Source organism: Dasypus novemcinctus, chromosome 17 (assembly GCF_030445035.2).
Source record: "Dasypus novemcinctus isolate mDasNov1 chromosome 17, mDasNov1.1.hap2, whole genome shotgun sequence".
NCBI lineage: Eukaryota > Metazoa > Chordata > Mammalia > Cingulata > Dasypodidae > Dasypus > Dasypus novemcinctus.
In genome coordinates this window covers 80,703,899-80,727,944 of record NC_080689.1, presented here as the reverse complement: position 1 = coordinate 80,727,944, position 24,046 = coordinate 80,703,899, and the positions used below count along the sequence as shown (strand labels likewise).

Genomic DNA, 24,046 nt, shown 5'->3' with positions numbered 1-24,046 from the left:
CTAAAGAACTATTGTGACTCTAGCAATGGAAGAAATTGTATCATTTATACAGAGACAGTGGCAATGGTAGTTGCTGAGGGCAGGGTGAGGGAAGAAGAGATGTGATGTGGGGGCATTTTTGGGACTTATGGTTGTCCTAAATGACATTGCAGGGACAGATGCTGGACATTATATATCCTGCCATAACCCACTGAATGGACTGGGGAAGAGTGTAAACTACAATGTAAACTCTAATCCATGTGGTGCAGCAGTGCTCCAAAATGTATTAACCAAATGCAATGAATGTGCCACAATGATGAAAGAGGTTGTTGATGTGGGAGGAGTGTGGTATGGTGGGGTGTGGAGTATATGGGAACCTCTTATATTTTTTAATGTAACATTTTTTGTGATCTATGTATCTTTTTAAAACAAAGGCAATTAAATAAAATTTTTCCAAAAAATAAAAAACAACAAGCAAACAATGAGCAGACAATGAGCAAAAAGAAATGAGCAGGGAGCAGATATGGCTCAAATGATTGAGTGCCCACCTCCCACATGGGATGTCCTGGGTTCGGTTCCAGGGCCTCCTAAAGAAAAAACAAACAGACAATGAGCAAAAACAACAAGCAAACACAAGGGAGCCATCTTGTGGGGCTGGAATTGCAGCTATTAAAAAAAATAAGAGAGAGACAAGTTGAAAACAGATAGAAAAAGAAAAAGATATGTCATGCAAACAGAAAGCATAAGAAAACCGGAGTAGCTATATTAATATCAGACAAAGTATACTTCAAAACAAAGTTTTACCAAAGATAAAAGGAAACATTTCATAATGATAAAAGGAAAAATCCATCAAGAAGATAGAACAATCCTAAATATGCATGCAACCAGTATCAAAGTTTCAGAATATATGAGGGGGAGAAAACAAAGAATTAAAGGAAGAAATAGACAGATGTACAAATCCATCCTGGTTAGAAATTTAACATCCTTTTATTATAATTGATAGACATTTTTCTTTTCTCTGGAGAAGAGGCTGGAATAGGACTTGGGTGGGTAGAATTGTATCTGAAGCAAATATGACAAAAATTTTAGACACATTTCTGAAGAGTGGTCATATGGGTGTTTTTGTACTACTTGCTGTATTTTTCTGTGTTTGAATGTTGTCATAACTTTAAAAAGAGTGAATGGCAGAAACAGACTTAAATGAGTAAACAGTGACATCCAGAACCCCAGCCCCTCATCCAACAACTCCCCATCCTAGTGTCCCTTATCTGCCTTCCTCCTTACCTATGAGTCTCTCCCCATCTTAACAGCCACCAATGACAAACATGGACACAGTTGTCTTTATGTGGGCCAGGGGCAGGACACAGGCTCACGACCTGTTCCTGTCTCCCTGCTTGTATGCCTACTTGAAATTCCTCTTCTTCTCCTCTCTTTCTACACTACCTTGCTCTGCAATCATGCTCACACTCATGACTGAAATTATCACCTTATTTCAGAGCCTGTTCCCAAACCCTGGCTTCTCCAATTGCATTCCAGACACTTGCATTGAATGCTTTTGAAATTAAGGATCTGCAACAATTGGACCCAATGCAAATTTGCAGCAAGCCTCAGCACCAAGGGAGGGGGGTGGCACAGTCAGAGTAAATGCACATGCTTATCCACTTCTCAAGAGGTTCCCCCTCCCCCTCCCTCTCCCGCCACTCCCACCCTGATGGTTTTGCTGTCTGTGTCCATATGCTGTGTGATCTGTATCTATTTCTCTTTTTTTTCTTCTCTTCTTGTCTTTCTCCTCTAGGATTCACTGGAATTCTATCCTGGGAACCTCTGACATGGAGAGAAGTTCCCTGTCACTTGCACCACCTCAGTTCCTGGTTTCTGCTGTGCTTCACCTTGACTCTCCCCTTCATCTCTCTTTTGTTGCATCATCATCTTGCTGTGTAACTCACTTGTGCAGGCACTTGGCTAGCCATGTGGGCACTCGGCTCGCCACACAGGCATGCTTTCTCTTTTGCTTTTTTACCAGGAGGCCCCAAGGATTGAACCTGCACCCTCCATGTGGTAGGCTGAAGCCCTATCACTTGAGCCACACCCACTTCCCCTCAATAGGTTTTTAATCAGCTTCTGTCTTTATTTCCTGGCATTGCATTCTTGTGAATTCCCCAATGCTAGCTTCCAATTTGCTAATTCTCTCTTCAACTATGTCCAACCTGGAGTGTATTCTAGTTTATAGCTAGAGTTTTCACTCCACTGTTTCCAGTATCTAATATATTCAACTGATCTTTATTTCTGCATGTTTTTGACATATTCTTCTTCTCTTGAGCCCTTTTCAGACTGTTCCATAATTTGCATCTCTTCATAAGTGAATTTACATCTTGATGGCCGAAACTTTTCCTTGAGTTAAATTTTCTTACATATACTTTGACTTTTGAGCATGTGTGCAGGCTCATCATGAAAGGGAAATCGTTTTTAATCACTCCCTCTCTTTATACTCCCTCCTCCTGGATTTTGTGGTAGCCTCCAAATTTCCAAAGTCCCCAGTCAGAATCATGCCTCACACTTGCAGCTCTGAGCATCTGTCTGATGGTTTGTGACCTGCTCTTCCCCCATCCCATGATGCTGGGAGCAGAGAATGTGTGCTGTTGAAGTAAGGTAGGTATATTATCAAATTATCAAAGGCTATCAATGTAGGTTGTGTAATACAAACCTGGGAGTAACCACAAAGAAGGTATTTTTTAAATATACAGAAAAGGAAATGAAAAAGGAATCAGTTAGATACAGCACAAAAAAATCAACTATACTGCAAAGGAGGTTGCAATAAAGGAAAAGAGACATAAAAAAATATATTTATATACCATATAAAAAAACAAAAGATAAAATGGCTGAAGTAAATACTGACTTTACATTAACACTAAATGTTAATGGATTAAACTCCTCAATCAAAAGACACAGATTGGTAGAGTGGATAAAAAAACATGATCCTAACTATATGTTGTTTACAAGTCACTCACCTTAGACCCAAAGACACAAATAGGATGAAAGTGAAAGAATGGGAAAATATATTCCATGCAACCATGTAACCAAAAAAGAGATAGAGTAGCTATACTAATATCAGGCAAAATAGACTTTAAGTTAAAAGCTGATATAAGAGACAAAGAGTTAATATTATTATATATTAATAAAAGGGGCTATCCATCAAGAAGAGATAATCATAAATATTTATGCACCTAATCATAGGCCCAAAATACATGAGGCAAACACTGGTAAACTTGAATGGAGAAATAGACACCTCTACAATAATAGTTCAGAAGTCAGTAAGGAAATAGAGAACTTAAATAATATGATACATGAACTAGACCTAACAGACATTTATACAACATTGCACCCCAAAACTGCAGGATATACATTCTTCTCAAGTGCACATGGATCATTCTCCAAGATAGAACACATATTGAGTCATAAAACATTACTCAATAAATGTAAAAGATTGAAATTATACAAAGCATTTTCTTCCTGACCAGAATGGAATGAATCTAGAAATCAATAACAGACAGAGAAGGGGAAAAATCAACAAATATATGGAAGTTAAATAACCCATGCTTAATCAGTGGATCAAAGAAGAATTGCAAAGGAGATTAGTAAATATCTTCAAATGAATGAAAATCAGAATAAAGCATGCCAAAACTTGTGGGATGCATCAAAAACAGTGCTGAGGGGGAAATTTATAGCCCTAAACAATTACACTTAAAAAGAAGAAAAAGCTAAAATCAATGACCTAACTGCACACCTGGAGTAACAAGAAAAAGAACAGCAAACTAAACCCAAAGCAAGCAGAAGGAAAGAAATAACAAAGATAAGAGCAGAAATTTTTAAAAATTAAGAATAAAAAGCAATACAGAGAATGAACAAACCAAAAGCTGGTTCTTTGAGTAGATCAATAAAATTGACAAATCCTTAGATAGAATAACAAAGAGAAAGAGAGAAGACACAAATAAATAAAGTCAGAAATGAGAGGGGGGACATTACTACTGACACCACAGAAATAAAAAGGATCATAAGAGGATACTATGATCAACTGTTTGCTAACAAATTAGACAGCCTAGATGAAATGGACAAATTTCTAAAAACACATGAACAACCTATACTGATCTGGAAGAAATAGAAACTCTCAACAGACAATTCCAAGTAAAGAGATTGAATCAGTCATCAAAATCCTCCCAACAAAGAAAGCCCAGGACAAAATGGTTTCCCAGGTGAATTCTACCAATCATTCCAAGAAGAATTAATACCAATCTCCTCAAATTCTTCCAAAAAACTGAACAGCAAGAAACACTACCTAACTCATTCTATGAGGCCAACATCAGCCTCAAACCAAAGTCAGATGAAGATAACTACAAGAAAAGAAAACTAAAAATCAATTTCTCCTATGACTATAGATGCAAAAACCCTCAACAAAATACTGGCAAATCGAATTCAACAGCACATTAAAAGAATTATGCACCATGATCATGCGTATGTAGGGGTGGTTCAATAAAAGAAAATCAACTAACATAATCACCACATTGACAAATCAAAGGGGGAAAACCACATGAACATCTTTGTATTAGTCAGCCAAAGGGGTGCTGATGCAAAATACCAGAAATTGGTTGGCTTTTATAAAGGGTATTTATTTGGGGTAGGAGCTGACAGATACCAGGCCATAAAGCATAAGTTACTTCCCTCACCAAACTCTATTTTCACATGTTGTAGCAAGATGGCTGCCACCATCTGTGAGGGTTCAGGCTTCCTGGGTTCCTATGTTCCTGGGACTTGCTTCTCTTTCTTCTGTGTGCTTACTTCCTTGGGGCTCCAGCTTAAGGCTTCGGCATCAAACTCCAGCATCAAAACTCCAACATTAAGAACTTAGCTCTGTCCTTTGCTGTGCCTTTTATCTGTGAGTCCCCACCCACCAAAGGGTGGAGACTCAATAACCTACTGGCACAAGAGGTTTACATAATTACTTAATCAAGTAAACCTATGACTCCAATATAATCCAATATGCTCAGAGGAAAAGATCAGTTTACGAACATAATCTAATATTTCTTTTTGGAATTCATCAATAATATCAAACTGTTACAATCTTGATTGATGCAAAAAAAGCATTTGACAAAACCCAGCATCCTTTCTAGATTAAAAAAAAAAAACTTGGAAAATAAGAATCTTCCTCAACGTGATAAAGGGCGTATATGAAAGCCCCACAACTCATATCATGCTCAGTGGTGAAACACTGGAAGCTGTCCATCTAGGATTTGGAACAAGACAAGGATGCCCACTGTCACCACTGTTATTCAACACTGTACAGAAGGTTCTAGTTAGAGCAGTTAGGCAAGAAAAAGAAAAGGCACCCAAATTGGAGAGAAAAAGTAAAAATTTCCCTATTTACGAACAACATGATCCTATATATAGAAAGTTCCAAAAAAATCTACACAAAGCTACTAGAGCTAATAAATGAATTCAGCAAAGTGGCCAGGTACAAGATCAACATACAAAAAAATCAGTAGCATTTCTATATACTAGTAATTAGTGAACTGAAGAGAAATCAAGAAAAAAATTCCATTTACAATAGCAATGAAAAGAATCAAATATCTAGGAATAAATTTAACCAAGGATATAAAAGACTTGTGTGCAGAAAACTACAAATTATTGCTCAAAGAAAGCAAAGAAGACCTAAATAACTGAAAGGACATTCTGTGTTCATGGATTAGAAGATTAATATTGTTACCATGTCATTTCTACCCAAAATGATTTACAGATTCAATGAAATCCCAATCAAAATTTCAATAGTCTACTTTTCAGAAATGGAAAGCCAATTATCAAATTTGTTTGGAAGGATAAGAGACCCCAAATAGCCAAAAGACATCTTGAAAAAAAGAATGAAGTTGGAGGACCCGTAATTCCTGACTTTAAAGCTTATTACAAACCCTCAGTGATCAAAACAGCATAGTACTGGCATAAGGATAGATACAGAGAAAAATGGAATCAAACAGAGAGTTCAGAAATAGACCCTCATATCTATAGATAATTTCTTTTTTTGCTTTTTGGTATTTGGGTTGTTTCATATATATATATATATGAACTAGATATCCATATGCAAAAGAATTAAGGAAGACCCCTATCTCACACCATATACAAAATTAACTCAAAATAGATCACAGATCTAAATATAAGAACCAGGATTGTAAAACTCCTAAAAGAAAATGCAGGGAAGCATCTTCAAGACCTTATGCTGCACAATAGTTTCTTAGATTTTATACCTAAAGTATAAGCAAGAAAAGAAAAATTAGATAAATGGGATCTCCTCACATTTAAAATTTTTGTGCATCAAAGGACTTTATCACAAAAGTGGAAAGTGAAAAAGACAGTCTACTCAATGGGAGAAAATATTTGGAAACCACATATACAATAGTGTTTAATATCCAGAATATATAAAGAAATCTTACAACTCAACAAGAAAAATACAAACAACCCAGTTAAAAAGCAGGCAAAAGACTTGAATAGACATTTCTCCAAAGAAGATATATGAATGGCTAAAAAGCACATGAAAAGATGGTCAACATCTCTACCTATTAGGGAAATACAAATCAAAACCACAATGAGATATCATTTCACACCAAGTAGAATGGCCACTATTAAAACAAAACAGAACAAAACAAAATTACAATTGTTGGAGAGAATGTGAGAAATGGGAACACTCATTCATTGCTATTGGCAATGTAAAATGGTGCAGCTGTTATGGAACACAGTTTGGCAGTTCCTCAGAAAGCCAGCATGGAACCCCCAGATGACCTGGCAATCCCTCTACTAGATACATAGACACAAGAATTAAAAGCAGGAGCTCAAACAGATATTTGCACACCATTGTTCATAGCAGCATTATTCACAGTTGCCAAAAGGTGGAAGCAACCCAAATGTCCACAGATGGATGAATAAAATATGGCATATACACACAATGGAATATATTATTCAACTGTAAGAAGGAATGAAGTCCTGACACATCCAACAACATGGGTGAGCCTTGAAGACATAATATTGAGTGAAATAAACAGACACAAAAGGACAAATACTGTGTGATCTCACTGATTTGTAACAATTAGAATAAGAATCTAGACTATAGGTTACAAAGGGCTGGGTTGGGGGTAGGGAATGGGGAGTTAATGCTTGATTTACAGTTAATAATTTACAGTTAATGCTTAATTTGTACAGAATTTCTATTTAGGTTGATTTTAAAGTTTTGAAATGGATGGTGGTATTGGCAGCAAATAGTGTGTGTAATTAGCAGCACAGATTGTATATGTGAAGGTGGTGATAAGGTGAAATTTTAGGTCATATGTATGTTACTAGAATCAAATTTTAATATATAACATAGGACTGTATAACATAGTGAACCCTATTGTAAATGATGGATTATAGATAATACTACAAGTACAAAAATGTTTTTTCATGAATTATAACAAATATACCACACTAATGTAAGGTGTTAATAATAGGGTAATATGTGGGGAAAATACACCTAATTTAAACCATGGACTACAGCACTTACAGCATAATTTTAATATTCTTACATTGTAACAAAGGTACGACCCTAACGCCAAGTGTCAACACTAAGGGGCACATGGGGGCACTGTGTTTTTTACATGAATTTTCTATAAACCTACAACTTCCATAATTAAAAAAAATTTTTTTAATAAGATTTTTCCCATGGAGGAAGCACCGAAAGGGATCAGAAGTGGAACAAGTAACCCGGAGACCACTGCAAAACTGCTCTCTGCCTGGGGACTTTGCGACACCACCCAGCAATCAGTTGGACCATTGGGGGTCTACGGGACTTGGCAGTTAGGAGGCCAATGGTAACCCCATGTAAAGAAGTTTCAGTATAACAGTGGAAGCATGTCATCGGTGTAGCTGATACTCACCACATCCGTGGGGGAAAGCACGTTGTATAATGTGTGCAGAGCCCAACAACTAATAAAAAACTGTCCTCAAGCTGCCCAAGGTTCTTCATTTTATATACATTTTCCCATAAAAGGCAACCCCTGCTGGAGTTTAGTGTTTTCCAGAAATTCAGGAAGTTCACAACTTCTCTGCCCTCTCCTCTGGTGCTGCTTAGAGCTACACGGTAAGAGAAGGCGTCAGTCTTCTCTAGCCACTGTCCCTGCTAAGGAAGAAGTCACCTGATTTTAAGAAAGCTGCCACTCTAACCCAGCAACACCTTCAGAAGGGATAGCAAGCCCCCCGCCCCATTTATTAGAAGATGATGTCAGCCAAGTGCCGGGAGTCAGGGTACTCATGCTAAAGGGCTCCGGTGGACATTTGCCTTTTGCTGTAGCATGCTTTGCTCATAGATGCTTTCCTAGTAAAAGTTTTTGTTCCTTGCCTATGACTGGATGCCCAGATAACGGGTATGGATTTTTGGATTGATGTTGATGATAAATGGGCCTCTAGAATCATTGTGACTATGTACAGTTTAGAGAAAATTAAATTCAACAAGTATAATCATTTTTTAAAAATGGTCTCGGTGAATTGGGGGTCCAGGAGGAGCAAAGTGGATTGTCAGAAGTGAAGTGGAATTGACAGGTGTTTGTGCCTGAGATGAGGCAAGACCCCGATCCGTCTACAGTTTGAGGGGCCTTTCTGGTCCCAAACAAGCAAACTCCTTCCAAGGCGACCTGTACCATCTGCACAGAGCTCAGCTGGCAAGGGTCATTTCAGGCTGGGCCTGCAGACCACATCTTCCGAGTCCTGATTCATCTCCTTCCACTACCCTGCCCGGTTACGCATTCTGACTATGTCTTTAACTAAAGTAAATATTAAAGTTCTTTTCTCATGTTTTCAAAAAAAGCAAACACCTTGAGAAAAACAAAGACCTGCTGAAATTCGGCACAGAAAACTGGTGACTAGCTCGCCTGTCTCGGGACGTTGTTAAAAACAAGGGGCTGATGGACAGCGGCTGCTCCCATTCCTTCCCACCGCTCGAGTGCACGCCGCAGCGTGGGGTTGGGAAGCGCGCCTGGCAGCAGATGGGCAGGCCCGACCCAGCCGTCTGCCTGCCTGGCCTTCGAGCCAGCAGGCCTCCCCAGGCCCCGTGCAACTGCATCTGCTTTCCTTGGGTGCTGGAGGGCGGATGTCGTTGTGGTTACATTGAGACTCCACCATGTTCTGTGAAAAGCATCATTGGGGTCACAGAGCCTCCTGGGGGGGTTTGACAGGTCGCCTTGGCATTCCCCTCCCCCTCCGCCGTAGCGCTCTGTACAAAGGGGCTGCACCTTCCCCACCACACTTTGCTCAGCTGCAAGCTGGAAGGCCCCCAAGCCAACTGCAGCTCATGTCCCGGAGACTGAAATGGGGGGACTCTATTTTCAAGCATTTCACGCCAGAAGTCCTGCCGTCTTCATATTCAAGCACCTGATGGCCAAGGTCCCAATACGGGGGTTCACTGTGTCGCCCGCGTCCCCCACTTAAGCGTCGGGCCTTCTTTTTTAGCTGCCGTGTCCTTGTGTCCTGGGGCCGGGCTGAGCAGGCAACGCTTCTGCAGTGGGAGCAAAGGCAGCAAAAGGCGCAGCTGCCATCTGAAAAGAGGAGTGTCGTGCCAGTGGCCCGTCCGGCCTGGTCATGTACTTTTCCTCTTCGTTCATGGGGCTTTAGGGCCAGCACTGAGTCTACACCGCCAGAAACACGACAGAGACAGAGACAGATGTCGATATGATGTGGTATTGGCACAAGTCTTCAACTACACAGGTTCATTGCCACTACCGCAGCCTCCCTCATGAGAGCCACAAATGAGAAATGGCCTAACTGTCCATTAGGGGAGCTAAGCCATGGAACACCCAGTTTAAACACTGGGATGCAACTACCAGTGCGGATATGAGACCCGTGGCTGTCCTTCTGCTGTTAAACAAGAGCAGTGTTCATGCAGCACAACCCCAGGTGTCTAAAGTGATGTGTAAGCACAGAGACACTCACCCGCATGCAGTTTTCTTTAGAGCGGGGCTTCTCGACCTTTTGTGTTCCACGGACCCCTGTCCCCCGCAGGTGAAAACCATGCACCCCTTACTAAGCCCACACTACACTGTGGATTATTTATAACTACATCACACCCGTATCAACACGTCCCCACGAGAACCATGTTTTGAATTTAAATTCAAGCTCACAGACCCCTTGTTAGGGATCCCTGCCCCAGGATGACAGTGGCGAGATGAGACACGGGACTTAATCTGTATTTATTTTCGTCTTCTCTGAAGTGTTTTTAAGAATACTAATCTTGTAATTAAAAAAGAAAAACACTTGTAAAGGCATTCAAAGTATAAAATTTTCTACGTTCCAAGTAAGAGTAAGCACCTTAAATGCATTCAGAGAGGAGAGCATTGAAATCAAGGTTGAAAAATAAAAAACACCCAGCACTGGAGTTTGGACCCCATCAGCACAGCCAGCACAGGCCATGCTGTGGAGTGGCATCGGGGGACACAGGACACCCCACCAAGTCTGAGACACGGCCTCTGGGTGGGGAAGGCACTTGGACAGGCCAGGCAGGTAGAGGCCTGACTCTGGAATCAAGCAGCAGCTGCGCCAGCTGTGCCCACCATGGGGTCCCAAGAGGGAAGACCAAGGAACCCTAAAAAAAGGGAGGTGCCCCAAAACCCAGCCGAGCTGCCGCCAACTGCTGCTCTCCAGCTCCTCTGGCCTGCCCTGGACAAACAGCAAAATGATGGTGATGGAGCCGCCCCAGGCCCAAAGCAACAAGAACCTTCAACTGCCAGCAACCCACCTCCATTCCTCTGCCTTCTCAGCCGGAAGCAGTCAGAGCGGACCTCGCCCAAATCCCTCAAGGCTGAGGCATGAGCAAACCCAAGGAGGAAGCGCAGCACTGACTAAAGCAGTGACCGTAGCTACTCCCCTGTGTTAACTAAGTCGTAGCATTAATTTAAAAATTAATTTTTAAATAAAAAAGAATTTTGTGGGAGGACTTGTTCCATGTTTGTGTGTTCTGGAAATACTCATTAGAATTATCTGTATAGCGCCTTAGGCCTGAAGTTTAATTTGCAAAACTGTCTTAAAGCAAAAATTCATTTTTAACAGAAAAAAAAAAAGGGGGAGGAGGGCACAACACGGGGGCGGGAAGGCATCAGGCCGGCAACAGGCAGAATGGAAGGGGCACGTGCAGACCCCGCTGGAAGAGGGACCACCTCCACGCACGCACGTGGGCCTGCAGCGCACCCAGAGCTGCGGACAGGGCGGCTGATAAGGTTCAGGGCTCTAAGGCCCAGCCTGCCAGCCCGAGGAACAGCAAGTGCAAAGCCCGGAAAGCACAGAGCAGCACAGCGATTAGAAAACCTGCCGCCCTCGGAGCCTGCGGCCACAGGTTCCCCGGAAGGGCAGGGGCGGGAGTGGAGGGCACAAGGCTAGGAGGAGCCAACACCCACGGACTCCATCAGGCTAACTCAACCCTTCCATCCTGCCGAGTGCTCGGGGAGGCTGTGGGGCACCCCCTCCGGGAGAGGAATTTTCAGAGCAGGTGGCTGGAGGGTTGGTGAGACAGGCTGGAGGCTGTTGCAGTGGCTCCATGGGTGCAAGAGGCTGTGTGGGTGCGCTTTAGCCCCTAGAAGGCCTCCCAGGGGGGGGGCTGCAGAGAGCCCAAGGAGTAGTGTCCGGGGAAGTGAGAAGGCCCTTCCTGGGTGGACAACCAGACTAACCTGCCCGAGTTCCGGAGAAGCAGGCAGGCCACTAAATTCTTTTCCTTCTCAGCCCGCAGTGCCTGTTTTGCAGACAGAAAGCCCCAAAGTAAGAGTGCCAGACACCTTGGGTGAGAACAAAGGGCAGGGACACCCCGCTCCCTGCCCCTTCTCCCCCTCGCCTCTCAGCTCTTCCTTTCAGCCCTCTTTACCCTCCGGCTCTGGGCGCTCACAAAGGAGCCAGCTCGCAGCCCTTTTCCCCGTGCCCTACCCGCAGTCTCAGCTGCCCCCGCCCTGCCCGGCAAAGCACCTCGCCGGGCTGGAAGGTGACAACCGCGGAAAGGAGGGCGACTCTCCTGGCCGGGGCTTTGGGTGACATCACATCCTTCGCAAGGTGAAATCGGGCCCCGCGGCCAGTGGGAGGGTGCGACTTCCCCCTCCCGGCCCCGCCGCCGCCTCCCCGCTGCGCACGTCGCTGCGCCCCGGAGGAGCGCGCCATGGCCTGGCCGGTCACCGCCCTGCTCCTGCCGCTGGCCCTGCTGCCCCGTAAGCTGGCGACCAGGGGGAAGCGGGGAGTGGGGAGGGAGGGGAGGCTGGGGAGAGGGGTGGGGGGCCGGGAGCGGAGCTGGCCCGCGCGGGGCTCGCGCTCAGCGGCGCTGTCTGCGCCCCGCAGACGCCGCGGCCGCCGCGCAGCCGAGAGCGTTCCGGATGAAGCCGCAGCAGGTGCAGGGGCAGCCCGGCAAGCCCGTGGAGCTGCAGTGCGAGGTGCTGCTGCCCAGCGCGGGCTCCAGCTGCTCGTGGCTCTTCCAGCCGCGCGGCGCCGCCAGCAGCCCCACCTTCCTGCTGTACCTCTCCTCCACCCGGACCCGGACGGCCGAGTGGCTCGACGGCAGCCAGTTCTCGGGCCAGAAGGTGCGGGACGCGGTCTTCACTCTCACCCTGAGCCGCTTCCGGGAGGAGGACCAAGGCTACTACTTCTGCTCGGTCCTGAGCAACTCCATGGTGTACTTCAGCCCCTTCGTGCCCGTCTTCCTGCCAGGTTCGGGCGGCGCGCGGCGCGCAGTACCTCTCCGCGTGGGGATTGGGGCGCACATCGGGACCTCTGGGTGCCTCGGTGTGGGGTGGGGGTGTCCTTCAGAGACTGTTCCTTTTCCCCCGTTGAGAAAACTGAGGCTCAGAAGCATCTAGGCAGGCGGAGATGCCTTTTTAGGTCGGGTCGAGCCGGGCTCGTATTCGGGGGACTGGGTGGTCCTGGGTAGGTTTCTTAAATTCCCCGAAATCACCTCCGCTTGCTGGAAAGCGAAATGAGGATAGCCAGCCGAGCTCAGAGGGCCCTGGAGAGCGGCGGCACGGAGGGACGCAGGAGGCGAGGCGCCCGCGGCGGAGTCAGCACCACCCGGGGCTACCCATGCCCACTCCACCCTCCGCTCTCACGGCGGCCTCTCGGGCGGAAGACGGGGAGGAGGCGCCTCCTTGGGTCCAGGGATGCGGAGTGGGGAAGGAGGGGGTGCCTGCCGGACCCGCACCCACGCGCTTGTCCCTCCTGCAGAGAAGCCCACCACCACGCGCGCCACGCGTCCACCCCCGCGGGCGCCCACCAACGCGTCGCAGCTCGCGTCCCCGCGCCCGGAGGCGTGCCGGCCGACGCGCGGCGCAGGTGAGGAGGCCGCGGGGCCGCCCTGGAGCCCGAGGCGGGGCGGGGGGCAGTGCGAGGGGTGACCCGGGGCGGGGAGACGTGCCCCGGGAGTGGCCGGTGGAGTGGGGAGTCCCGGCCCGTTCCTGAAACGTCGGCGCTTCGGGTGTCCCCAGAGGCCAAGACGGGGCTGGGCTTCGCCTGTGACCTCCACGTCTGGGCGCCCCTGGCTGGGGCCTGCGCGGTTCTTCTGCTGTCGCTGATCGTCACCCTCATCTGCTGCCGCAGTGAGTCGGGGGGAGTCACGGCACGGAGGGGTCGGGCGCAGCCGCCTTGCCAGGCACAGCCGGTTTGGTGCTTGGAGCGAGAGCCTGGGAGAGCCGCTTCCCGCGCCCCTTTCCGCTCCCGGGGAGGCTTGTAGGCAGGCGGACAAGCGGCCCATTCCCGGAGCCGTGTCGGGTCCCACCCGCGAGGCCCGCAGCGCGTGCGCAGAGGCGGCTCGCTGCGCGCGGTGGCTGGGGAGGGGCCGCTGCTGACCCCGGAGCCCCTCCGCGCGCCCTCCGCCCCCCCACCCGGGACCCCGGGTCGGGTCCCCGCCGGAGCCTGCGCCGGCGCACGCCGGCAGACTCCGCCCTCGCTCGCATCTGCATTTGCAGTTCTTCTGTGGATGCCCGGGCCGAGGGATGGAGGGTAAGCCCTCCGCGACCTCAAGACTTAGGGCCCCCGAAGGAAGAGCCGAAACTGTACTGGGGGGGCTCTGGGGGAGAGGAGTCACCTTTTTCCTTTTCTTTTTTCTTATCAAGGGAACCGAAGACGGGTTTGCAAGTGTCCCAGGTGAGTCCTTGTGCGCCCTCGAGGCCTGGGGGGGGGGGGGGGGGGCGGGGGGCTTCAGGAACAGCAGAGGGCAGGAAACGTCTAGAATGCTGCTGTGCAGGGTACAGGGGAGCAGCGGAGACCCTGGACACGGAGGCTGAGGCTGGCTCCAGGGCCCGTGCCCTGGAGGAACTGGAGGCCCCACGCTGGGGAGAGCAGCCTGACTGGAGTCCATCTCCACCTCCTTTGGTCTAGCTCCCAAAAATCATTTCAGGGACTCGCTCCCCACCGCCCCCCTTCACCATAGCCCTAGAAAAACATTTTCCTGTCCTACTAGGCTGGTCTGGGTTTTTTTGAGGGCCAGCCAATCACTTATTACTGAGCCAAATAAACAATGGCCCGGGACCCTCATTTCCCTGGGCCAGGGCAGGGAACCTCAGCGCTGCAGGAACGGGGGGCCAGCGGCAGGGGCAGGCAGCTGCCGGTGGCTCCAGCGACCGCCTCGCCCACTTCCAGCCCACGATCAGGCTGAAATGATTAGAACACCAACCGGCCAGCCAGCCTGCAGGAGGCCCCCGTCTCCTCTCGCTTGGCCGTGGGCAAGAGGCAGCCTGGTGGCCCCTGGCCCCACGGTGGAGCCCCCACACAGGCTCTCTCCCAATCCTCAAGGCAAGCGGGCGGGGTAGCACCAGGACGCCCACCTCACAGCTCACGGGCTCACAGGTCAGGAGGGCGGCCGTGTGGCCACGGTCAGACCATCAAAAAGAACAACAAGGACCGCCTGGCTCAAGGCCTGTGGCGTATGAGCTGCTTTCTGTATGTTTACATTTCAAGTTTCATTACAATCTTTAAAGGAGTTCCCGCCGGCTCCATTTTACAGATGAGGAAACTGAGGCTCCCGACAATCAGTGACATGTCCAAAACCACACCGGCAGCGAGTGCATAGCTGCACCTTCCCTGCAAAGCTCAGGCTCCTTCCTGGGCTTGAGGGTTGTGGGGGAAACCTGAGAGTAAACGCCTGGATTCCCCAGTTCCTTTTGAGTACCTGAAAATATCTTGGTTTGCCTTTTATACTCCTCTGTATTTCTCCATAGGGATCCAAGTTCGGTATCTTTCATCCTTTAATTTGAACAGTAGAAATGGAATGAATTTCCAGTGCCTGTGTTCTAGGTGATAGATCAAGTGGATAAAGACTCTGATAACAGAGGGGATTTTTAGCACTTTCACGCTTTCAGGACTCCGGGTGGAGTTGGGAGCTTTTAGAAGAGAATCATCCCTCCTCTCTGTCTTTCCTGAAAACTCTCATTTTGAAATTATTCGTTTCAAAATGAAATGCAGAGCTGGGCAGGTGAACGCCTGGGAGGCAGTACATACCCGAGTTCACAGAGTCGGTGGTGACGCAGGAGCACTCACGCTAAGAAAGAGGATTTGGAGGAAGGGGCCTGTAGCTGTGCCTCTCACGCTTCAGCCCTAGCCCAAGAGCTGAATCAACATGTTCTAATGTAATACCCAGTTTCGCTTTTCAGAGGACCCTTTCGGTGAAGGACTCATGTGTTCCCAGATGGTGGGGGCAGAGAATCGGGTCAGCTAAGGGGTTTGGTGATGAGCCCCATTCTCCAGCCTCCGTGGAAACCTTGCCCAGGGTGCCAGGAAACTGGCCTGACTTGGTCCGGACGCTGGCGCGGCCACCCCCTGACCACGTGGCCTCTGGCAGGCTCTCTGGCCCCTCGCCCCCCGGCCCCGACCCCCAAGGCTGCGGCAAGGATGACACCAGGCAGTTACAGAGTTACCAGGTTCATTCGCCCAGCCCTCTGCGGGTGCTCCAGGGACAAGTCCTTGGACCCTTTGAATAGCTGGGCCAGGGGCCAGACGCGGCTCAAGTGGTTGAGCGCCTGCTTCCCATGTACGGGGGTCATGGGTTCAATCCCCAGTACCTCCTTAAAAAAAAAAAAGAAAAGGCTGGGCCAGGGTGGGGGGACTTGGCTCTCTGCCCCCTGAGGACCCTGGCTGCAGTGACCGTTGCCTTCTCTTGCAGACCCGTGGTCAGACCAGGAGGCAAGTCCAACCCTCCAGAGAGATACGTCTAGCGTGGCGGCAGCCGGGGCGACAGCCCCTCCTGGTGGATCCCCCTGAGGCCTCTTCTGGCTCCAGCCACAGCCCCTCTTCCTTCCCTGCATTCGTTCTCATTCCCGTGCCCTGAGCAGGGCGTGGGAAGGGCTCCTTTCTCCCCCTGTGTTTTAGTTGAAGCAAAGCAGGACCCTCCTGACTCCAGCCCGCCAGGGCCACGCCACGGCTGCGCCTGCACGTGGGGGTGGAAGGCAGAGGGGGCAGGCTGGGCTGCCGCGGGAGCCGTGAGCTCCAAATCGGGCTGTGAGAGCTGCCAGACCCCGGCAGCCTTCTGTCCAAACCCCTTCCCCGGCCCTTTGACGATCGATCGAGGAGGTCGAAGCCCAGAGATGGCGAGCAGCTTGCCCAGAGTCGCCCAGCTGGGGGGCCCTGAGCTGAAACCGGAGCCTTGTCTCCAGGCCCGGGGCTCTTGCCTCCACCCCTTCAGGTCTGCCTTCCGGAGGCCTCTGTTTCAGGTTCGGGTGGCATTTGTGTCTCAAACCACAAGGTATTTCTGGAGCACCCGTGATATAACCCGTTGTCGTGCCCCGAGCAGCGAGGAGGTAATGAAATAGGCCAGAGGACTTCCCTTTCTTAGCTGTATAAGGCAGTTGAGCAATCCTCAACCCGCAGATGACCAATCAATATAAGGATAGCAGGAAGTCATAGAAACTTAAGTGGAAGGGGTGAACACATCACCTGGTCTCTGAGAAAATCACTGTGGGGGCCCGTGCCGGTTTGAGCCTTTTGTGCACCCTGGAAAACTATGTTCCTGAGCTAACCCACTCCTGTACGTGCAGACCTCTCCTATGTGGTTTTTGTTAGACTCGGTTAGAATCTAGTCACTCCCAATTAGATCGTTTAAGGGCCTCTGAGTGTCTGTGGGACCCAGGGGTGTGTCCTAATCCTCTTACTGGAGGCCTTTATCAAGGAGGAATACAGCAGACACACACCCAAAGAAGGGCAAAGACCAAGAAGAGCCCAGAAGCTGGAGTCAGCGGAACACAGAGGCTGAGAGGAGGCCACTTTAGTCCAAAGCTGACGGGGGCAGGCCGGGAGGAGAGGGGAGGGGGAGCCGTGTGCCTGGTGGCCCACGGCTGAGCTCAGGAGAAGAGAGCCCGCGGGGGAAGGCAGAGGCCTTGGCGGGGACCCGCCGCCGTCTTGCCTGGCCAGTGGGGGAGCCCAGGACCGCCAGCAGCCGACCTTCGGGGGACAGCGTCTCGGGTGATGCCTTCATGTGGACATTGTCACAGCCCTCCCAGCTGTCAGCTTTTACGCTAATAAACCCCCACTATAAAAGCCACCCCATTTCTGGTATATTGCTTTGGTGGCCTTTAGCAACAGTAAGACAGGGCGGGATTGCTTTCTCCCAGCCCCTGCTCTGCAGAGGGGCCTGTGAAGAGGCAGAGAGCACTTTTTACAAATACGACTGGCGCGTGTTTTACAAATACGACAACACAGAATGGAGGGCCTCTTGAGTTTCTAACCTGGAGAGACCCTGCTTGAACGTGCGCCTGGGCCATCGGTGGCTTTTTACACTGTGTGAAGACAGAATTGTTAGCTGCCCACAGAGCCCCGGCCTCTCAGCAGCCTGCGACATGGCATGTGGCGGAACAGGCCCGGGGAGAAAGCTAATTGTGAAGACTGCCGCCCTACACTCGCTTTTCCTCTTTTATGGTGTCGTGTAAGAAATACGTGCTCACCGGAAGAAAACGTTTAACTTGACAAGAAAAATAAGAATCATCCATAATTCTTTACCTCAGGCATAATCCAATGTTAATATTGTGATATACATTCTTCCTAGTTATTTTCTATGCATGTATATAAAATATATGCTTTTTTTAAAAAATGGGGTTGTACTGTGCTTTCATAAGTGGCTTTAATAAACATTTATAGCATTCTTTTTAATAGCTAACTAGCATTGCATTTTTGGTTGTGCCATCATTTCTTTAATTCTCTGTTATCTGGCATTTGAGTGTTTCCTCTCTTTTACTACTATAATACTACTACTAAGATTTTGCACACAACTTTGTCTTTTATTTAAGAAACATACTTAGAAGTAAAATTATTGTGTCATCCTCATCTTTGTCCTGGTCTCCCCTTTTCACATGAATTCAGACTTTTAGCCTCTTCTTGCATTACTTCCTTTCCTTTTTGTTCTGGCTTGGGGACAGAAGAGAGATGCTCCTCAAGTGATAAACCACAAACTCTATGTGCTTGCGTTTTTACCACATTCCCCCAAAATGAGTCAGGTGAGATGGAAACTTGCAGCTACACAGGTGCTTCTGGAAGACGGAGCAGCACTAATGGGTCTCACACACCATAGCTATTGAAAACGGTGAGCTGATTCACACGCTGCCCTTCAGCCTGGCCCTTCCGGGGGGCAGCTCTGAGCTGCTGGGAGACGGACCCTTCTGGAGTAGAGATTGGGAGTCACTCAGCTCCCTCCAGCCGCGCCCCAGGAGCAGTGCCCCGGGGAAGCCAGCCGGGCCAGCAGAGACCTGACCCCACCGGTGGAGAGGGACAGCTCGTGTGGACGACAGTCAGGCTGCCGTGGTCAGAGGGGAGCGGTGCAGACGGTCTTGAGAGAAAGGGCGGGCAGGGCTTGGAGGCGTTCGGGTCAAGCTGTCCTCCTGCACACCCACTCGCTAGCCCCAATCCTGACTGGCAGGAGTCAGCCATGGCTGCTTCAAAAGGGGAGTGGATGGAGCTCGGTGGTTGAGCACCTGCTTCCCAAGGAGGAGGCCCCAGCTTTAATCCCTGGTGCCTAAAAGTATAAAAAGAGTGGGGTGTGGTAGGGGTGGAGAGCAGAGGGGGAAGGGAAGGAGAGAAGAAAGGAAGCTCAGGTCTTTCAAGTGGGTAGAGCAGAGGCAGCCCTGGTCACAGAGGCCACGACAGAGCTTTCAACGAGGGCTGCAGAGGGCGGGAGGGACTCCCACCAGGTCACACGGGCTCACGGCCACCCTCTCCCAATGGGCGCCCCCGCTGCCTGAAGAGGCCGGGGCTCCCAGGCTTGTTCCTGGGTGAAAAGGCGTGGCGCCCACACGCGCGGCTGCTGGCTGTGTGGGGAAGACACGCGGACCCGGGGGGCGGGGCAAGCTGCGTTTCCCTCCAGCCCGGGTCCCCGGCGGCGTGCGGGGTGCCTGTGCCCTCTCGAGACCCCCTCTGGCCATCACGAGTGAGAAACTGGCAGCTGCGCCCTTCCCGACGGGCCGGGAGGCGGGACCAGCCCTCGCTGTCGCTCCTGTCCGCAGCAGTCACCCTGCGCACTGGGCATCTGCGTCTCTGCCTCACAGGGGTCCCCGCATCCTTTCCCCAAGACCCTCTGTTTTCACTCTTCCATGTGCACTTTTTTGTTTTCTGGGTTTTCGTGTTTTGTTGGGTCTTTAAACCGTGGTGCTGTCTGAAATTGCCATTTTAACCCTGCCTAAGTGTGCAATTCCACTCACATGCATATTTTTCAACGTTTGCTGCTGAAGGAAGGTGTGGACACAGAAAAGGGCACAAATGCCAGGTGTCGGGATGGACGACCGAGAAGGGAACACAGCCACGTCGCAGCCCGGGAGGCTGGGGCCCGCGCACCCTCCCGCCACAGCCCTGACGGGAAGAGTCGGCTCCTTTCCGAGGCCCCGGCCAGAGGCCGGAGGGAAGGCCCTTCTGAATGTGGGAAACAGAAGTGAAGGCCGAGAAACTTCCCACTCGAAGCGCTGCCCCCCGCCTTCTCCCAAGCCGTCCTGCTCCCCGGAGCCAGGAGACGAGCCCTGGGGGTGGGAAGGTGGGCTGCGGGCTCTCTCTGGGTTTGCACAGCCAGACCCATCCCCGGGAAGAGTGAGGCGTACCTGCCGGGGGCAGCCCCCTCGTCACCGACTGGGAAGATGATTCTGGAAGAATCCGGGACAGAGCGAGCCAGGATCCAGGCTTTCCCGTGCTGCGGGGCACACCGTTGACCCTCAGCGCGGGGTGAGCTGGGGGTGCACAGCCACACGCGGAGGCTCCGGATGAGGCCAAATGTTTTGTCAATACCCTCAAAACAAAAATTTTTTTTCACTTACCAATCAATAAAATAGTAAGCAAGAATTTGGAGATTGAAAATATCAATACAGGAAAATATATACATTAGAGTCAGCCCTCAGGCCCAGGGAGTGAGGCAGGACTGGAAGGCCATTTGTAGGCCCAGGAGAGCCTAAAAGCGGCCCGTGAATCCTGAAGCAGGGCTGCCGGAGACGAGACCTCCAACTTGTCAATACGCACAGGAGGGCGCCTGCGCAAGCCGGCAGCCTCACGGCCTCTCACTCGCCAACTGCTGCCCTGAAGCACGCACTCCACAAATCTTCCCACTACGGGGAATGCCGCCGACATATGTGCTTTTTGGTTTTGTTTTGGGAGGTACCAGAGATGGAATCCAGACCTCGTACATGGGAGGCAGGTGCTCAACCACCAAGCTACACCTGCTCTCTCTAGATGTTTTTGACCCCAAGAAATAGGACATAGAGAAATGACTTCTCTATGAGGCTGTAAGTCTGGACTCCAGCTTCAGTGTGGTTCATTTAACAAAAGCACGCCCTATTCATGGAAGAAGAAAACTGGCCAGAGAAATCTGTCATTCCATTCCCCAGCTGTTAAACTGCTGGAAAGCCCTTTCAGCTCTTCCATAATTTGTTACAAATGTTTCACGACAAAATAAGGTATATGCAGTAGGATGGTGTATGGGAGACCTGTAGGTTTTGCATGTTTGTTTCTTAAGCTCATAACTTTTCCTATACACTTATTATGTTCATGTATGAATGATATACTTGAGTTGTTCTTAAAATGAAAAAAAAAAATCTTTTAAAAAGAGAGCCCATCCTAAACTTCACGAAGCTCCCCACCCCCCGCATCTTCATCCAGTAGGTCGAGGGAAGTTTGCCTTTTCAACCAGCAAGAAGCTGCCCTCTCCTGCCCTGGGCCTGTGTGCAAACGACTTCTCTGTACACAATTTTAGGACACGTTTGAGCAGGAACCACTTAAGTTGCTCATAAAAGTCGGTTTGTGAGCAGCAGTTGTAGCTCAAATAGCACCTGCTTTGCATATGGGAGACCCCGGGTTCGATCCCCGGTACCTCTAAAGAACGTCAGCTTGAGCAGTGCTCTCGAGCTCGGCAGGACTGAGGGAGTGCCCCACTGGAGGGAACCAATGAACGCCACGAGTGCAGCGTCCTGGCACGGCTGCTGTCCGGCTGTGTGGACTCGGACAAGCATCACCACGTCTGATGCCCCTGTTTCCAGCCTTGTGAAGTGGGGCTTACGGTCCCTACCCAAAGGATTGTTGGATATGTGCGTTTATATGTGATTCTTAAGTGCATGGAAGTTCCTGGAACATGGTGAGCACACAGCAAATGCATGCGGGATGAATGTGCACTGCACTTTCCAAAACCAGTGCTGTACTGAGTGCGCTCTGCAGCCCTTTGTAGCAGCATTTTCCATCACCTGCCGGGGGCTGATTCCTCCTGTTTTTATTCCCCAAAAGGGTCATCAGCAACGCTTCCTCATGGAAACATGTTAGTACCCACTCGGGGACCTCCGCACCCCAATGCCCAGGACAGGACGTCCCCTCGCACCCGACAAGAGCTCAGCTGCAGGTGGACGCAGCCACCTGCACGGAGGTGGAGCTCCCCTGGGCCTTGCACCCTGCTCCCCCCAGCCTGGCTTGAGGGCTGTGGCTGCCTATGTCCCAGGGGCTCTCCCACGCTCAGGGCGGTGAGGAAGGCCAGCAGGGTAGGAAAAGCATGTGCTGCCCCAGCTGCCCCGGGAACTTCCCCCACTTCAAAGCTCCAGGTAGCTCTCACCCCTGCCAATTTCCCTTTTCTGAAGAGATCTGCAAATGTCATTGATCTTATGTCACTGACTGTGGCAGTCTGAGGTTATGAATCCCAAAGAGAGAGGTTTGTAAATTGGGTTTGTTCCTCTTGGCATGATACCCTTTGATTGTTATCAGATTCAGCTGAGCCGTATAATTAATTTATGCTAAGACTAGGGCTTTGATTCAACCACATCGTTAGAATGTGACTCCACAATGCCGCCCAGACCCCTTGGTGGGCTGATAAAACAGACTCTCACATGGCATTAGAGAGTAGACAGAAGAGAAAGAGAAACAGCTCATTAGACACGGCAGAGGCACCAGGAAGGGAGATGAGCCTAACCTACTGCTGGCCTTGTGAAGAGAACAGAGCAGCTCAGCCCAGAAAGAAACCAGCCCTGGGAACAGACGAGCCTTATGCCAGCCTACAGCTGAGCCTGGAAGAAGCTGGAACCATGAAGCCTTAAGAGGAAGAGGGAGGCTGGACCCTTGCAGACATTGCCTGCCATCTTGCTTCAACACATGGGCAATAACTTTGGGTAAGAAAGTACCTCTTAGGGTACCGGGTCAGACTCTTTAGGGCCTTTTAAGCTTCTACACCAAATAACGACCCTTTATAAAAGCTAACAGTTCTGATACTTTACACCAGCACCCCTTTGACTAATATACTGACTTAATAATAGCTACCTGTTTAGCATTCCCAATAGGGCAGGTATCTCACTTAGGCCCCTCCAAAACTATGAGGTAGGAACTACTACCATTGCACTTTACAGATGAGGAAACCAAGGATTAGGAAGTTTCACTCACTTGCACGAGACCACATACTAGAATCTATAGGGTCAGGATTTGAACTCAAGAGCCCAAGCACTTAACTGCTCTGCCATACTGAGTATTCAGTAGTCTGTTTTTAATTTTAAAACTAGATGAATAAAGCTATTTAAAACCCTCTAAATAGCTAAGTATCTATAAGCCCAAAATAGGAGGAAAAAAAGCAACCACCCCTACCCCTGCTCTGAGATTAAACCAAGAGGGAAAAAGTATGTTCCAATTCTGGAACAAGAGCAGAGCTGGTGTCTTGACTGAAGTTAAAGTGGGACTCCTGCTTCTAACACATGAATATGACCAGGCTCCAAGAATGCAGCTCGAGGAGGCATTTCGACAGTAGTCAACTTATCTGTCTAGTAGCTCAGGGGGGGATGGGGGGTGAGGCAGGCGAAGACTGCCCTGAAGGCTGGATTCCATCACCTGAGTTAATTTCAACTTTGTTTTCCTGGCTGAGATACGTAGTAAAGTGTGGCATAGACTGCAGGCTGACTACCTAGAAACCTTTCTTCCTTTCTTTCTATTTATTTCTCTCCCCTTCCCCCTCCCCCCTCCCGCTCCAGTTGTCTGTTCTCTGTGTCTATTGGCTGCGTGTTCTTTTGCCCACTTCTATTGTCAGCGGCACGGGAATCCTGTGTTTCTTTTTGTTGCATCATCTTGCTGTGTCAGCTCTCTGTGTGTGCAGCGCCATTCCTGGGCAGGCTGCACTTTCTTTCGCGCTGGGCGGCTCTCTTTAAGGGGTGCACCCCTTGAGCATGGGGCTCCCCTACGCGGGGACACCCCTGCGTGGCAGGGCATTCCTTGCGCGCATCAGCACTGCGCATGGGCCAGCCCCACACAGGTCGAGGCCCGGGGTTTGAACCGCAGACCTCCCATGTGGTAGACAGACGCCCTATCCACTGGGACAAGTCCGCTTCCCTTCCTCTTTCTTGCTCCCATCCAGGTGGCTATGTGCCCAGCTAAGACTACATTTCCCAGGCTCCCTTGCAGCCAAGCGTGGCTTCCTCTTCTCATACTGCAAATTGGCACAGAAGCAGGAACAGACCTTCAGCAAACATGGAGCACAATTTTCTTTTCCTAAGCAGTCCTGGCACCTCCACACTCCCTCCCCTCATATCTCTGTCGCATGGCACATTTATACAGACCGGTTCCACAA

At 49.7% G+C, this 24,046-nt stretch overlaps 1 protein-coding gene across 2 annotated transcripts; it reads left to right on the top strand.

The window, feature by feature from the left end:
• The first annotated feature begins 11,414 nt into the window (after window positions 1-11,414).
• Window positions 11,415-18,159, top strand: CD8A (CD8 subunit alpha). Of its 2 annotated transcripts, XM_071208953.1 has the most exons (8): window positions 11,415-11,524; window positions 11,755-11,790; window positions 11,959-12,227; window positions 12,355-12,720; window positions 13,231-13,338; window positions 13,491-13,601; window positions 14,118-14,148; window positions 16,163-18,159. In XM_071208953.1, exons 3-8 carry the CDS (start codon window positions 12,179-12,181, stop codon window positions 16,212-16,214), a joined length of 717 nt encoding a protein of 238 aa, XP_071065054.1. In that variant the 5' UTR covers window positions 11,415-11,524; window positions 11,755-11,790; window positions 11,959-12,178; the 3' UTR covers window positions 16,215-18,159. The 2 variants fall into 2 exon arrangements, with proteins under 2 accessions (XP_071065054.1, XP_004465747.1); XM_004465690.4 differs by having other exon boundaries at window positions 11,755-12,227.
• The last annotated feature ends 5,887 nt before the right edge of the window (window positions 18,160-24,046 follow it).